At 42.9% G+C, this 13,957-nt stretch overlaps 1 protein-coding gene across 2 annotated transcripts in view; it reads right to left on the bottom strand.

Annotated features, from left to right (window-relative positions):
• Positions 1–13,957, bottom strand: part of tcf7l1b (transcription factor 7 like 1b) — a 54,957-nt gene that overhangs the window by 12,507 nt on the left and 28,493 nt on the right. For both annotated transcript variants that reach the window (XM_058636094.1, XM_058636095.1), the window contains exon 4: positions 10,712–10,795. In XM_058636094.1, coding sequence (XP_058492077.1) covers positions 10,712–10,795 — 84 coding nt within the window. The remainder of the gene's footprint in view (positions 1–10,711; positions 10,796–13,957) is intronic.

Raw genomic sequence — 13,957 nt, 5'->3', positions numbered from 1 at the left:
CTACAACCATAGTTTTATATTTGCCCTTCTTTTAAAAATAACATGCTTTTACATAGAAATGATCAGTAGGGAAATCACAACCTCAATATTCAACCATTTCATGCTATGTATATATATACATATATATGTGTATATATATATAAATGGAGAGACATTTGGTTTTCTCGAAGATCAGAATGAAGGAAGGAATGAGGAAAGACGCAGTGCCCCCTTGTGGCACATTAATAATAAAGAGTTAGACAGGATTTTCACGATTATCACGATAATAGAAAATCGCCACGACTGACTTCTTTTACTCAAAAAAAGTTTGAAATGTACAATAATTACAGCTTGCAATGCGGATTGAAAGTCTCGTACTATAATTGTAAGAACAATGTAAATATGATTTTCTTGGTTTCTCCTTGTATTGTTGTTCAGCCTATTCCTGTTTTGGTTATTGGCATAATTGTGTTAAATTATCTCTTTTTATATTTACTTTTTATATGAATGTGAGCAAAATAAACATTCATTCATTGCGATAATATCCTATAGTGTCCCACGACTACCCACAATGCAGTTCGGCTACATTTAACGCCGTTATTGTTTAAAACTGACAATTGATGAGAAACAACCGTGGGGTTAACGTGGACAGCAGGGAAACATCCTGAGCAGGAACTTCTGCATCGTTTTTAAATGAAAACAGAGTCGTATGGATGTGGCCTGAATTATCTGACGCTGGAGGACACCGAGTATCGAGTGCCACGTCCCACACGGAGAGTTGAGACGCATCAGCGAGCCAACACAGCACAGCTGTCGCCGCCGCCGCCGCCGTCACCACCGTGTTATTGTTGCACTTCCATGGACATGCATGTACAATAGAAAATCAACTCAGAACACAGGTGAATAAACTGACCTCAGGGTCAAGGCGTGTGATGATGAGCAGAGACCGGGGACCAGAAAAATAGAAAAATAGCTTTGATTACATCCCTTCATGGCAGAAGTAGCGTTGACTGGCTGTGCTGAAATCCCCGGTCCCGCATGTCATGTATATTTAAGTTGTGCTTTGTTGTTCTACTTCACGCACAAACGTAGCCTGCATTTCCTTCCATGTGTCAGACCTCTAGACCTGGGTGTGCCAACACAATTTGGGAAGCAGTTCTGTGAGAATTTCAAATGATGCTTTTTAATTATTCAAAATCCTGGAATACACCAAATCCTGTGTGCTCTAAACATCGTTCCTAAGTTTCAAATCAGCAGCCCAGCGCTAATGTGTGTGTGTGTGTGTGTGTGGGGGGGGGGAGAATGCAGGTCGCAATAACAGTGGCGGCTGCTGGTCTTTGAAACAGGAAGCTCATTTACTCTCCACGACCAAACTCACTTTGATAAAAAATAACTGAACGAATGAACAACTGGTACAAGACAATGCTATAATAGTGTTTTTATTTACAGGGTGTAACATGTACAACCCGCAAAATATGCGTGAGACTAGGGGTGGGAATCACAGGTACCACGATACCAATAATATCGCGATACGACGATTCTGTGATAATAAATATACCGCGAGGCGATCATATCGCAACGCATCACGATATCTGTCTAACTGAAGAAAACAAAACGTTAACGTGATGTTTTCAGCTTCTTAAATGTGAATATTGACTGAATCATTTTTGGTTTGTGGACAAAACACGACATATAAAAACATCATCATGTCCAGATTTGTAAACATTCAAATTCTCGATGAATCGAGAAAATAATCGACGGATAAATTAATTATGAAATATAATTGTTAGTTGCAGCAATAAAATACTTATTATATTTACTAATAGCTGATATCTCCCCCCCCCTGATGTATTAAGAGCTAAGACCAGTATTTCCCAAAGTCTGGGTCGCGGCCCACAGATGGGACACGGGCAAATGTTTTGGGGTCTCCAAACAAATATGCTGAATTTTTGAATGTATATGTTATATAACGTTTTTTGAGGTTTGAAAAACATTTTTCAACATTTTCTGAACCAAACGAGAACTTGAATAATGGAGAAAAGAATCATGCGTCTCTTTCATGCTGCGACTTCATCTTTAAAATCACAAACTTTTCTCTTTTTTTTTTTTATCAAATCAATCAAAATCAGACTAAACTAATTACAGCGGGGGGGAAAAAAAACGTTCCCCCCCCAAAAAAAAACCTCAGAAAGCGTATGAAAATGTGCTTTTTGTCAAAGCGAAACAAACCGGACTAATGGCTGAATCGTGACTTTAAACCAAACACAAGTGTATCAATGCCTTCTTTCACTCGCCTTATGTATGGAGGTAATATTCCTCCGGCCCATGACAGCTCCATGCGTCTGGTTTCATGATCCTCGAGCAAAGTGTAATAAGGAAACCACAAGGAACATGAGCCGTGTTTTAAATATAAACAACATATACGTGATAGGAGGGATAACGCGCAACCTGGAACCAGATGGTATCTGCACTCGTGCTCTTTTTCTTTTTTTTTTACACAGACCGGCTTGTTGATAACGGGGGACGGGCGGTGGTGGTGGTGGTGGGGTACAGCGCTCAGTTAGCAGGTAAAAAAAAAAAACCCACACAGGACGAGTGTTGGAGCGAGTGCACACAGTGACAGGAATGTTGGAGAAGTCGCTGAGACGGTGCAGAGAAAAGATGTCTGTCTCCTCCGCAGGGTTTTGAAGCTAAAAAGGCCGAGGTGGCAGCACCTCACTTGGCTGTCCAACTTGGAACGGCGCTAAGAAAAGCACAGTGCTTGGTCAATGTGGGTGGAGGGGTGGATTTCAGTCAAGCAAACATGTTTTTGGATCCTGCACATCTGAATTGAATTACTAGGCAAACAGCCGATGGGGAAGAGAGCTTAGAACAAACTGAATAACCCCGCAGCTTTGTGTGGCTTTATGCTCGGCGATTTCTGGGTGGGAGGCTCAGAGGCCTTTTCAAAACTCCAGGAAAGACAGGGTGAAAAGAATGCCTGGCATGCTGAGAAATCCAAGCCCTGTTTGTCAACGCCAACAGGAAGCGGACGTGAGAGGGAGCCCGACCGTGTCGCATGTCTTTAGAGTCGGCCGTACCGACACTATGCCGTTCATCGCGTGGGACGGCGTGTGCTTTACGTCTGGTCATCGCCTCCCAAAAAAGGTCAAAGGCGGTCGAAATTGTGGGTTAGAACAACACGGTGTCGTGTTACTCCCGTGAACGTCCCCCCCCAAGTGGTCAGGCGAGAGTGGAGTCCCACTGGGGCGGATGAATATTTTTGTTAAAACATTATTTCCCATGGTAAATCTGCAGATAATCAGCAGCGTCTCTGTCAGAAGGTTTGATTGGAATCAAAGCACTGGTTCCTCGTGTCTCTGCAGCGGCTCCGCGGCGCTGCACAGACCTCAGATCAGTATTCAGCACAGTCCTCCCCAAAGCCTTTGATTTCATGATGGATCCAGGTTGTTCAAAATGAGAAACTCTCGCCAGACCCGCAGTCAAAAGTCTGTTGAGCCGAAATGGGTTAAAAAAAAATCTCGTATATGTGTTCCACACAAAAAAAGAGAGAAGGGTAATAATATCTGGTTCTGCCACAGAGCGCTGACGACTGCAGCACACGCAGGGAACCAGAGGCATGTGTGGAATGCTGCTCGAGACCTTGCCACTTCAATTCACTTAAACAATTCACTGACTAAGTGACTTATGACACAGTGAGAGGACCAGGTCCCTCGTCGCCTTTATTACTCCTGACACTCCTGACACAAAGACAGTGATTCTTGTGCATGTGTCAAGTTCAAGATCAGCCCATATTTAAACCCCCGGATAATCCCATAAAAGCCTGTCCCCACACTGGAGGATAATTGGCCAGATTTCCGTCCCGATCCGACAACCGTGGGTGCCTTCAATTCAGATTTTAGGCTGATATGGACAGATTATCTGGTCGAATTATCCTGTAGTGTGAGGGATTAAAACCGTTTGTGATATCTAGAGGATTCAAAAACTACGGACTGGCGATATGTCCAGGGTGTGACTCCGCCTTTTGCCCTACGTCAGCTGAGATTGGCACAGCTCCACCGCGCGGCCCTCATGTGGAGATTAAAGTGGTAGACGATGGGATGGATGGCCCCTCAGGATTTACGCAGACCAGATTCACCAGCGTCATGTTTGTGATGCATATTCGATTAATTGTTCGGCCCTAATCTGTGTTTTCTCAGGATTAAAACATTGGAAAATTGGTCACAAAGTTCTTTTTTAAAGTCAGAGACTCCTCTAGTGAGGGACACACACACACACCGGTGAGCTCTGCCTCATTATAGAGTCACAGCTCCCTCTAATCCAGTGTAACAGTACGAGTCAGTGTAGTCAGTAATGACACGGAGGAAAAAAGGCCGCGCGGACAAATTACTGCAAATGACTGAACGACGTTCGCAGCCCTGACAACATTATCGGCAGACTTTTATTACGTTATAAAAGACGATTCAGACAGCCACGCCAACTCTACTTCTCTCCTCTCCCCTCGCCTCCTCTCCTCTCCTCTCGCCTCCTCTGCTCCCTGGCCGAGCTCGGCCACTACTGATGGTCTGACAGGTTCCTCATACTGCATCACACCAGCCCTGCAGCACCTTTGATGTATTATTCATGAGAACGCAGCGCGCTCTGAACACAGGAGCTGAAATAGGTTGGTTTTTTTTTTTTGGGGTGCTGGACGACTGTGTGTGTGTGTGTGTGTGTGTGTGCGTGCGCTCTTTGGGACATTTTCTGGCATAAATATTGACCAGTAAGTCCTCACGGAGACCAAAACCTGGTCCTAAATGAGGCAGAATCTCATTTCGGAGGAACTGGCTGTGAAAATTAATGGAAGTCAATAAGAATTGGTGCTCAGACCTGTGAGTGTGTGTGTGTGTGTGTGTTCACAGAGAAGCTTGTTCCCATTCCTCCCACCTCGCCCTCACCTCGCCACGACCAGCACCACCATTTCTACCAAAAAGCAATACCGAGTGAATGCTAAACAAACCTGACTGTTGAATAATTGAGGACCTGAGGCCGGAGCAGGCGTCCCGATTAGCATACGGGCCTTATGGACCCAATCTGCACACTGTCCCCGCACTTCTCTGTCCCCACCAGATGCTGGGATTTACTTCTTCTTTTTTCTCTCTCTACATCTACAGAGTAAAGAATTTAGCAACATTTATTGGTGTAAGTTGCAGATGAAAAATCCTCACCTCCCCTTTTAAGTGTGTCGTTGAACTTGTGTGGCCTTGAGTTAGTTTATCAAAAGTACTGTAAAAACACGGTGGTTCTGGCTCCTGATATAAATATTAAAGGCTCGTTCTACAATCTGTACAATTAAGTACTTTTTTTTATTATTTGAAATTTCTGCCAAATTTCACAAATATTCAAAATATCTCTGTATAAGAAAATGTTAATTTAAGGTCTGAGTCATAAGTTGTTGTTATTGTGGAAACATTTGCTGCTTCAGTGGAGGAATGTCGGTTTGGTGGTTTCCTCATCAGTCCCACAAAAAACCCTCCTGTCGTCCATCATTCCCACAAGTTTTTTTCTTTCCATTGCAGTGAAATTTGAGTGACATTTCACTCAAAACTGCACCTTTTCCACCTCTCTTATATGTAAAAATGTCAATGCGGCATTTCCAAATTTTTTTTTCCTATTAAAATTTCTGTTTTCAATAAGGTTTTTTATGTAAAATGTGCATAAATAAAGGCGACGGAAACTGTGACACAATGTTAATTATTGCGGGGTCAGAATCACCACATTTATATCGCATGCTTCACTCTGCACAGGCTGCACAGTCATGCTGTGGGCTGCTTATTTCTACTTTAATGGGAGGAGGATACCAGGACTACACTGGTAAAACGGAGTGTGATATCCAAATCAATGGACATAAAAAAAGCATGATGCAGGAAAATCAAAAGATAAGTGCTTCCACTTATGAATCATATCACAATCACAACATCTATCAAAAAATAATCCCAATATCATTTCTTTTTTTGACGCTATCATGCAGCTGTAGTCCCTGCTGGTGTCTCCTTGGGTGTATATCTCTCTCCTCTTGGCCCCTGGGCAGTAAAACCTCCCCCCCATGTGTGCCCATCCGCTCCCCCTGCTCTCATTAGTGCAGCGTTGGGGCCTGGGGAGCCTGCAGGCCTGGGGAGCCAGCAGCCTGCTGCTGCTCCCCTCCCACTCTGCCATTCTCTGCCCGGCTGGAGTAATGAGCACATAATCAGCCTGGCTCCCTGACAGCAGCAGCACACCAGAGGGGCATGTGGGCTCCTGGCCCAGCGTGGGGGGTGAGGCGGGGGTGTGGTGTGGTGGGGTAAGGACAGAGTGGGGTGTCTCACTCGTCTTATCCGCCGCGCCGTACACTAGATTTTTTCCCACCGCACATGGAATGACCCTCTGGTAACAGGTCAGCAGATCAAGCATGATGACTTCCTCTTTCGCTTCACATAATGGAAGCTGTGACACGTCCAGTGAACTTCCTCCTCTTTTTTTGTATAATACCGTTTTTTAAAAAGACAGTGCACCATGAAAAGAATTAAAATCTAATCTAATCTCAAGTGCCTGGAGCTGCCCCGGGTTATCAGACCTTAAAAAGTACCCACTTTAACAGCGTCACAGTCGCAAATATGAAGACAAACAACATAAAACCTGCTCAAGAATGACATTTACGTCACGCATCACTGATGCAAAACAACAAACTTGATGTAAACATTTAGATAATAGAGGCAAAACTGTTAACCCTTTAACACCCATGCCTCAAAATATCCGTCTGGACTTTTTTAACCAAAAAAGAGCCAGAAAATGTCCTGTGAGTAAGGGCTTTTTCCCATTTAGCATGTTCAAATAGTGTATTAACATTTTAAAATGAAAGAAAAACATTGTAGCATGCAAAACACCAGATTTTGCATGCTAAATTTAAAATTTGAGTGTTTTTGTCTCAATGTCCAAAAAACCTCCAGAAAATGGAAACTATTTCACCCACTATCTCCCGTTCTGATGTTGCCGGCTTCCTGCAACAGCGCTGGCTTTGACATGCAACCTCTCAGCTTTCAGGAACTGTTGGAATTTTTCTGACAGCACAAGCCGTCGCGTAATTACGCTAACGCAAAGTGCACTTGTGCGAACGCTCGGTGCTAAAGGGTTAAATGTCTCACATCCTCTACGACGGTTCCGTCTGCACCAACTTCCCCAGTTTGATGAAGAGATGAAGGCCAAACAAACAAAACATAAAAAAAAGACATGAAAGTCATCAACACTGAACCCACATGAAGAGAAGCAGCAGCCACTGAAGGACAAAACAGAACTCACTGTGACTTCATTTCCTTTTTTTAAAACTCAATTACTGCGACCGCACTCGCTTGTTTTTGACTTTCACTCTGCGGATTCACATTTCATCGGGTAAAAAAAATCACGACACCGTGAGAACAAACTGTAGATTCTTCCACACAAGAAGTGATAACCCACGTTAAGATATCTTTTGTTTGCACTTAATAAAATAATCAATTGTGTTTCAAAGTGCAATTTCTAAACGGAGGCTATTAATCATATTGTCCTATGCTGTTTGTTACCAGCAAAGATTAGACAAAGACAAAGATCTGTAAAGACTGTTGATGCTCCACTTGCTTTTTAAATCTGAAAAGTTTTGGTTTGTATGAAAGAAACGAGGAAGGAGAAAATAAAGGTGACATACAAACGAGAGATTGACTGATACAGGCTTTTAACGGCTGATAATTGAAGCCAGTTTTTTGGCCCATATATTTAGCTGTTTTTTTTTCTTCCTCCATCTGATAAAATATTAAAAAGTTCAAAAACTAGTTACGGAACAACACTGATGATCTGTTTCTCCGATCTTCTCAGGATTCACGATGTTGGGCTTCTGACACAACGACATATTAGGAGTACACAGGACGTCCTTTAGTCTCTACTGGAGTAAAAATTTACGTAATACTTTGCATATTTAAAGATTTACATGTTCTTCACTGTGAAAAATAAATAAACATTAAAAAAACAGCCTAGTCAGTCTACTATTTCAGTCGTTAGTCTTATCTTTGGTCGATACTGATATCACACCGATAATATTTTGCAATTATAAAAAAACACTGTAAATGTGTAAGTTGAATATTAAATACACAAAACCGCTCTTAGTAAAAAAAAAACACAGTATATGTATGCAGCAAAATTAAGAAGATGTGAAAGTAAAAAATCCAGAGAGACCAAAGTGTTTAAATCTCAATTCCTCAAAAAAAGTGCGGAGATCGCAAAAAGTGTACGTGAAAATATAAATTCTGAAGGTTAGAAAAGTCACTGGAGCTAAAATATAAAACATGAAATTCCATCATAAGCAAACTTTAGTTTTAGCTCTCTACAAAGACACAAAAGCTTACAATAATCACAATATTACAGTAAATGTCACACTGTGAGCGTTATCTATCCCATCATGACACTGTGACGCTGCTTCATCCCACGTCAAAAGTTACTGGTGGAAAAATCAGCAGAAAGGTCACAGAGAGGTCAGCATGTATTCTAATTAAATATTGTTTAATTGGTTTTCCATTAAATCTTAAGTTTGTCCCAGATTCCCATGAGCAAACACATCCTCCCCCTCCCCCCCTCCCCCGCTCCTTCTTTCCCCAACAATTTCCCATTGACTCTGCTCAATGGGGACTTTGTCATGTGCATCTGCGCCGCACATTTTCAGGGGGAACGAACCACGAACTCCAGCGAGCGCGTCAAGCCGCTCAGGGGTATGTGAGGTCAAAGGGCCGCGCCGCGACGTTTCTTATTACTGTGAGTGTGTGAGTGTGTGAGTCCCTCGCTCTCTGCCTGACATGACTTCCTTAAGAGAAACGCCACGATACAATCAAGTAGAGTGAGATGATGAGATAGATGCCACCAGGTCGGGCTCCGTTCGTTATCTGTTGTTTTGAATCCCTCAGCGAGAGCCACTGACCAAACAGGTCTGCTGAGGCCCCGCATTGTCTAACCACAGCGAGACACCCTGATGACTAGTTCACGCCACTGTGGGAAAGTACAGGAATGGAGAAGGAGGTTCAAACCTGAGAGAGATTTATGGTGGAGAGACTGTGTTAATGTGTCAAGCGCAGACAGACAGGTGGACAGGACAGACAGACAGGGCACTGTGAGGTCTGAAGCACAGGGTGGGAACCGGAACTTCTTTTTTTTTTTTCTTTTTACAGCCACACCACAACTCTAATTATTGTGAATAATCACATTATGGTAGTAGTTTGATTAAAGACTTTTATATGGTTCACAGTAAACAGATTCCACAGAATAAGTTGACGTGATTTGTGCTGATAATTGAGTTTACGTCCTGAAGCCTGAAGGAAGCATATTATTAGAGCCACAGACAATTTATTAAGAGCCTCTGCTGGTGTTTTCCCAATTCATAAATTTACTAACCACCATGGTTCAGTTATTTGGTAATTTCACATGGAATTTTAAATGTTTCCCCTCCTCTGAACAGCCACACTTTATCCCACTTTCTCTCCATTTACTTGATCAACAGGGAGAAAAATGTAATTTTAGCGATAAGTGACAGAAGAATCATAGTTTATCACAGACCACAGACCTAAGATGGAGGAGTGTTATGGGCCAAGTCTGTTTCTTAATGGAAAGAGTGAAGTTAGATGAGGAATTCTGGGAAATTAAGAATGCTAAACAGTGTTGTTGTTAGCTACAGCGGCAGAGAGAAAGCGTGTAAACATGTGCTTCAATTCACTCGTTCATGTTCACCAGTTAGTCACGGAGCAAAAACATGATCTGTGTGTTCCTGTCTGTCCACAAAAAGACACCTGGACTAATGAGCTAAGCTAACATCGCATCAACGCTGTGTTAGCAGCTAGTTAGCACAATACCTCACACAACAGTTGGGAACCAGAGAGAAACCAGAGATTTAATAGTCTGAATGAACAATATAATGAAGATGAAAGTGGACAGGAAAGCTAAGCTAATGTAGCATTGGTGCCATGTTAGCAACCTACTTAGCACAGCACCTGTTGCTGGGGAGATAATCAGGGAATTTAATAGTCTGAATGAACACTGCTGAGAATTAAAGTGCCAGGACTGACAAGCCAAGCTAATGTAGCATTTATTTGTCCTATGTTAGAAGCTAGTTAGCATAACACCTCGAGCAACAGTTGGGAACCAGAGGCCCCGAGAGATAACCAGAGATTTAATAGGCTGAATGAACAATATCACGGCAATGAAAGTGGACTGACGAGCTAAGCTAATGTAGCATTGGTCCGTTTGTTTCTGAGCCACAGGCTGTAGAGATAACCAGAGATGTAATATTCAGAAAGAACGATAGCATCAACGTGAGTTTCACTGGTTTATTTCCAGTGAAATGCTCCCGTACTTTAGAGTTTCAGTCATTTCTCTCCTTTTCTCTCTGTTGCTCCATCAGTCACATGTTCCTGATTAGTGAAAGCATTCAAGGCAGACAAAGAACGTGACACTGCCCCCAGCACTTCCTGCAGAGCACTGCAGTTACAAATGAACATAATAAATGTGGTTGAATTTATTTAATAATAATAATACGACACTGATACTAAAACCTCCACGTTTGTGTCCATGGGGGCCCCTAAAAAAACCCTCATCATTCTTATCCGAACGTCCATACAACATCCAGCTTATGCTGATGTTTTATATTATTTTCTGTCATAATCGAATTTCCATTTTGTCTCAAAGGTTTTAAGTATCTACTTACTAGATGCCCTGGAGTTGGGGAGCGGGAGTCTTTTAGTCCTGCAGATCCGGGGACATCCAGAAGAGGCCATTTCATCTGCAGGTACTGTGGGGCGAGAGAAAGAGGAGCAGATTTAAACAACAAAACCAGACACACACACTGCAGGGAAAACATGCAGAGTGATAAAAACATGGAGGGGAAAACATTCAGAAGTAAAGGAGAGGGGGGAAAGGTAAAGGAGTCTCATGTGCAAAAAATCTCTCTTTAAAATTTACGGTGTCTAAACCACAGGGAGAGCATCTTCTCCTGGAGCGTGCAAACGTGGTATGAATGGTGTTAAACCCGCAGAGTTCTCCACCAGACACCTGTATGAGAGCCACATTGCTGCTGGAGTCAGTCAGACAGTCATTTCTGGCACGGGGGAGAGCAGGGAGAACGATGTGAACACAGTGGACTGATGGAGGACTGTGAAATCGCCGTTTGTCAGGGAAAAAAAAAAAAAAAAAAAGACGGAAAAAAAAACAAGTGGCCAGCTGTGGGCGCCCATCGCTGAGCGGGTGGGAAGAGACAGCTGGAAGGAAGCGCCCTCGTCTACGGAGCAGGGACTCCAAGGTAACACCTGTCTGTCCGCCTCAGTCGGGGTTTGGCTTCCTGACCTGAAACATTGTTCCTCCTCCGTTCGGGATCGGTGTTTCTCACACGCGTATCACAGTTATCATGACATGTTGTGCAAGTGTTTACATTACATTACATTTCTAGGATTGTCCTGCTACTAGAATTTCAAATAGGAAAGTGATACCCAGCAAAATGCTTCATACCGTTTCTGATACTATGATATCATATGATTTTTTTTTTTTGATTTTTTTTTAAAGATAACAATAAATCTGTGATGATAGATTTTTTTTGTTTTAAAATCAGTAGTGTGTAACTTTTAAATATAAATTTAAACGTCTCCCATTTGAGTTTAAATGTCTCCAATATTGTGCTTGTAAAGCGAGACGACTCCAGAGAGGTTTGAGTTTGACGGAAAACACAAAATAGCGTCCAAGAAAAGTGATTCTACTGCTCAAAAAAACCCGCTTATTCAGCAGTTTCACTGGATAAAAGCATCTCGTCTCCGCCTGCCTCCTGCTCTGCTGCTGTATACACACAAATGCCTCCCACAAACGCCTGTTTCCATACAAGAATAACGTTACATCGTTTCTGTTCAAAATGACAAAAACAGAGGCCGAATATAAACATCAACAAAAATCCTCATAAGTTACGCACTACAGCTTTAATTGTAATTTGATACTTCTCTTATTTTGCCACCATATTTTTTGTTGATTTTTACACTTTCAGACACTAATAATCATTAAATGTTGGTATTGATACTTTTGCAAAATCAACACGAATCAAAGTATCGCCTTCTTTTATGTGACATTGGTACTTATTCCTACTTCCGGCCCTTTTTGCCGCGGTGCCAGCGCGTAATTGAGGAGATTTACGGCTTGACACAACCAGCCCAGCCTTTTTTTTTTTTCACCCCCTCCTCTTCTCTTCTCCAGCAATGATGATAGCATGAAGCACCAACAGCACGGCTCAAACATCTGGTTTATGAATCACTTTAAATACCGGATACAGCAGCTTGTCATGCATGTGGATTCTCTCCCTCGTACAATTTCAAAATCAAAAATTACATTTCAGGGTTAATGATTTGCTTTTTCGTGTAGTATCGTAGATTATAATTTGAGTTGGACGTGTGTCGCACGCCGGGAAGAGGCGGTTGCACAATCCACTGTAATCTGCCACCAACGTATGGATACTATCGTGGTTGTTTACACAGCACTGTGCTCGTGAATTCCTGCGCACAAACAGTTTGAGGTCCACGGAAGGCAAACATTTGTGTAAGAATAATGTGTGACTGACAAATCCTCTTGGGAGAATGGATGCAAAGCTTTGTCCACTTTTTCAAAAGTCTGCGCAGGACAAATGATGACAAACAAGCCAAGTGGAGGAGTCACACATTCACGGTGTGATTTAAAAAAAAAAAAAACCTTCATTCATCACTCAGGGTTTGTAAGGAGGAAGGAAGCTTGGATGGCTGCGGGTTAAAAATGGAAAAGACATTATGGGAGGAATTGGGGGGTGGGAAGGGTGAAGGGGGAGAGGAGGGAAGAAGAAAAAAAAAACATTTTCAGGAATGAGTTTGTCGGAGCAGGCAGAGGGTATTGTTTCCTGACAGCTGGGGTCCAACAGAGCGCCGAGGCAGGGGGAAGGGGACCCGTTTTCCCTCCGAAAAAAAAGAAAAAGGGGGGAGAATTCTTGGAGTTGACATCAGCCCTCTTCATTTTCACTATACTGCTCAAGGCTGAATCGTGGGTTCCAACTAATGGGCCCAAGTCCATACAACTGTCAGGAGGCAGTTGCTTTTAGAGGCTGATCGCTCCCTATTGAAACTTTACTCTGCTGTGTGCAAGGGTGCCTAATGAATGCTGCTCTCCAGAGAGAGAGAGAGAGAGAGAGAAAATCCAAAACAATGCAGTTTTCTCTGTCTAATCTATGTCAATCACGGGTCCTTCCACAAATGAAACAAGCGCTATTGTGAGCGTTTGGTCTAGCCCGGGCCGTGCCCACCCTGGCTCTCCCACCCAAATCCATCCTTTATTTGACAGCTTCTGCCAGGACGGAGGAACATGCCCCCAGGCACGTTTTTTTTTTTCTTCTTCTCCCGAGCGCCTACTTTTCTTTTAATTGCCAGAGTGCCAGTGTGCGGCAACGGCTCACACACACACACACACATCCAGCCAGGTAATGCCTGCCGCGCACACTGTCACATTAGCTTCAGTCCGGACTGAAGCAGTGAAAACACTCGCTAACACATGAGGCAGAGGGGTAAGGAAGGGGAGGGAGTCTGAATCTGCGAGCTGTTACAGGAAACAAAAGGCGAGGAATCTGCAGGCCGTACAGCTGAGCTCCAAACTTTCTCACTGTGTCTCACTCATTTACATAAAGTTAGAACTAAGTCACTAATTACTATGTTAGTCCAACTAAAATTGGGACTTTTAAAAATACATGTAAACCTGTTTGTTTCGACTGAAAATTGTACAGAATCAAATTTCTCAAACACACTATTGATAATAATGCAATCAGATAACCGCGTCGTGTGTGTGTTCGGTTGGACTTAAAGTGGCCTAAATGCTCTGCACATGCTCCACAGTCGGTCACCGCTAAGCTTTGACCCAGAAGTAATAGCTGAGGCTGGTACACAAAAGAAAAGGAGACAAA

Source organism: Solea solea, chromosome 8 (assembly GCF_958295425.1).
Source record: "Solea solea chromosome 8, fSolSol10.1, whole genome shotgun sequence".
Classification (NCBI taxonomy): Eukaryota; Metazoa; Chordata; class Actinopteri; order Pleuronectiformes; family Soleidae; genus Solea; species Solea solea.
This window is presented reverse-complemented; position numbering and strand designations above follow the sequence as displayed.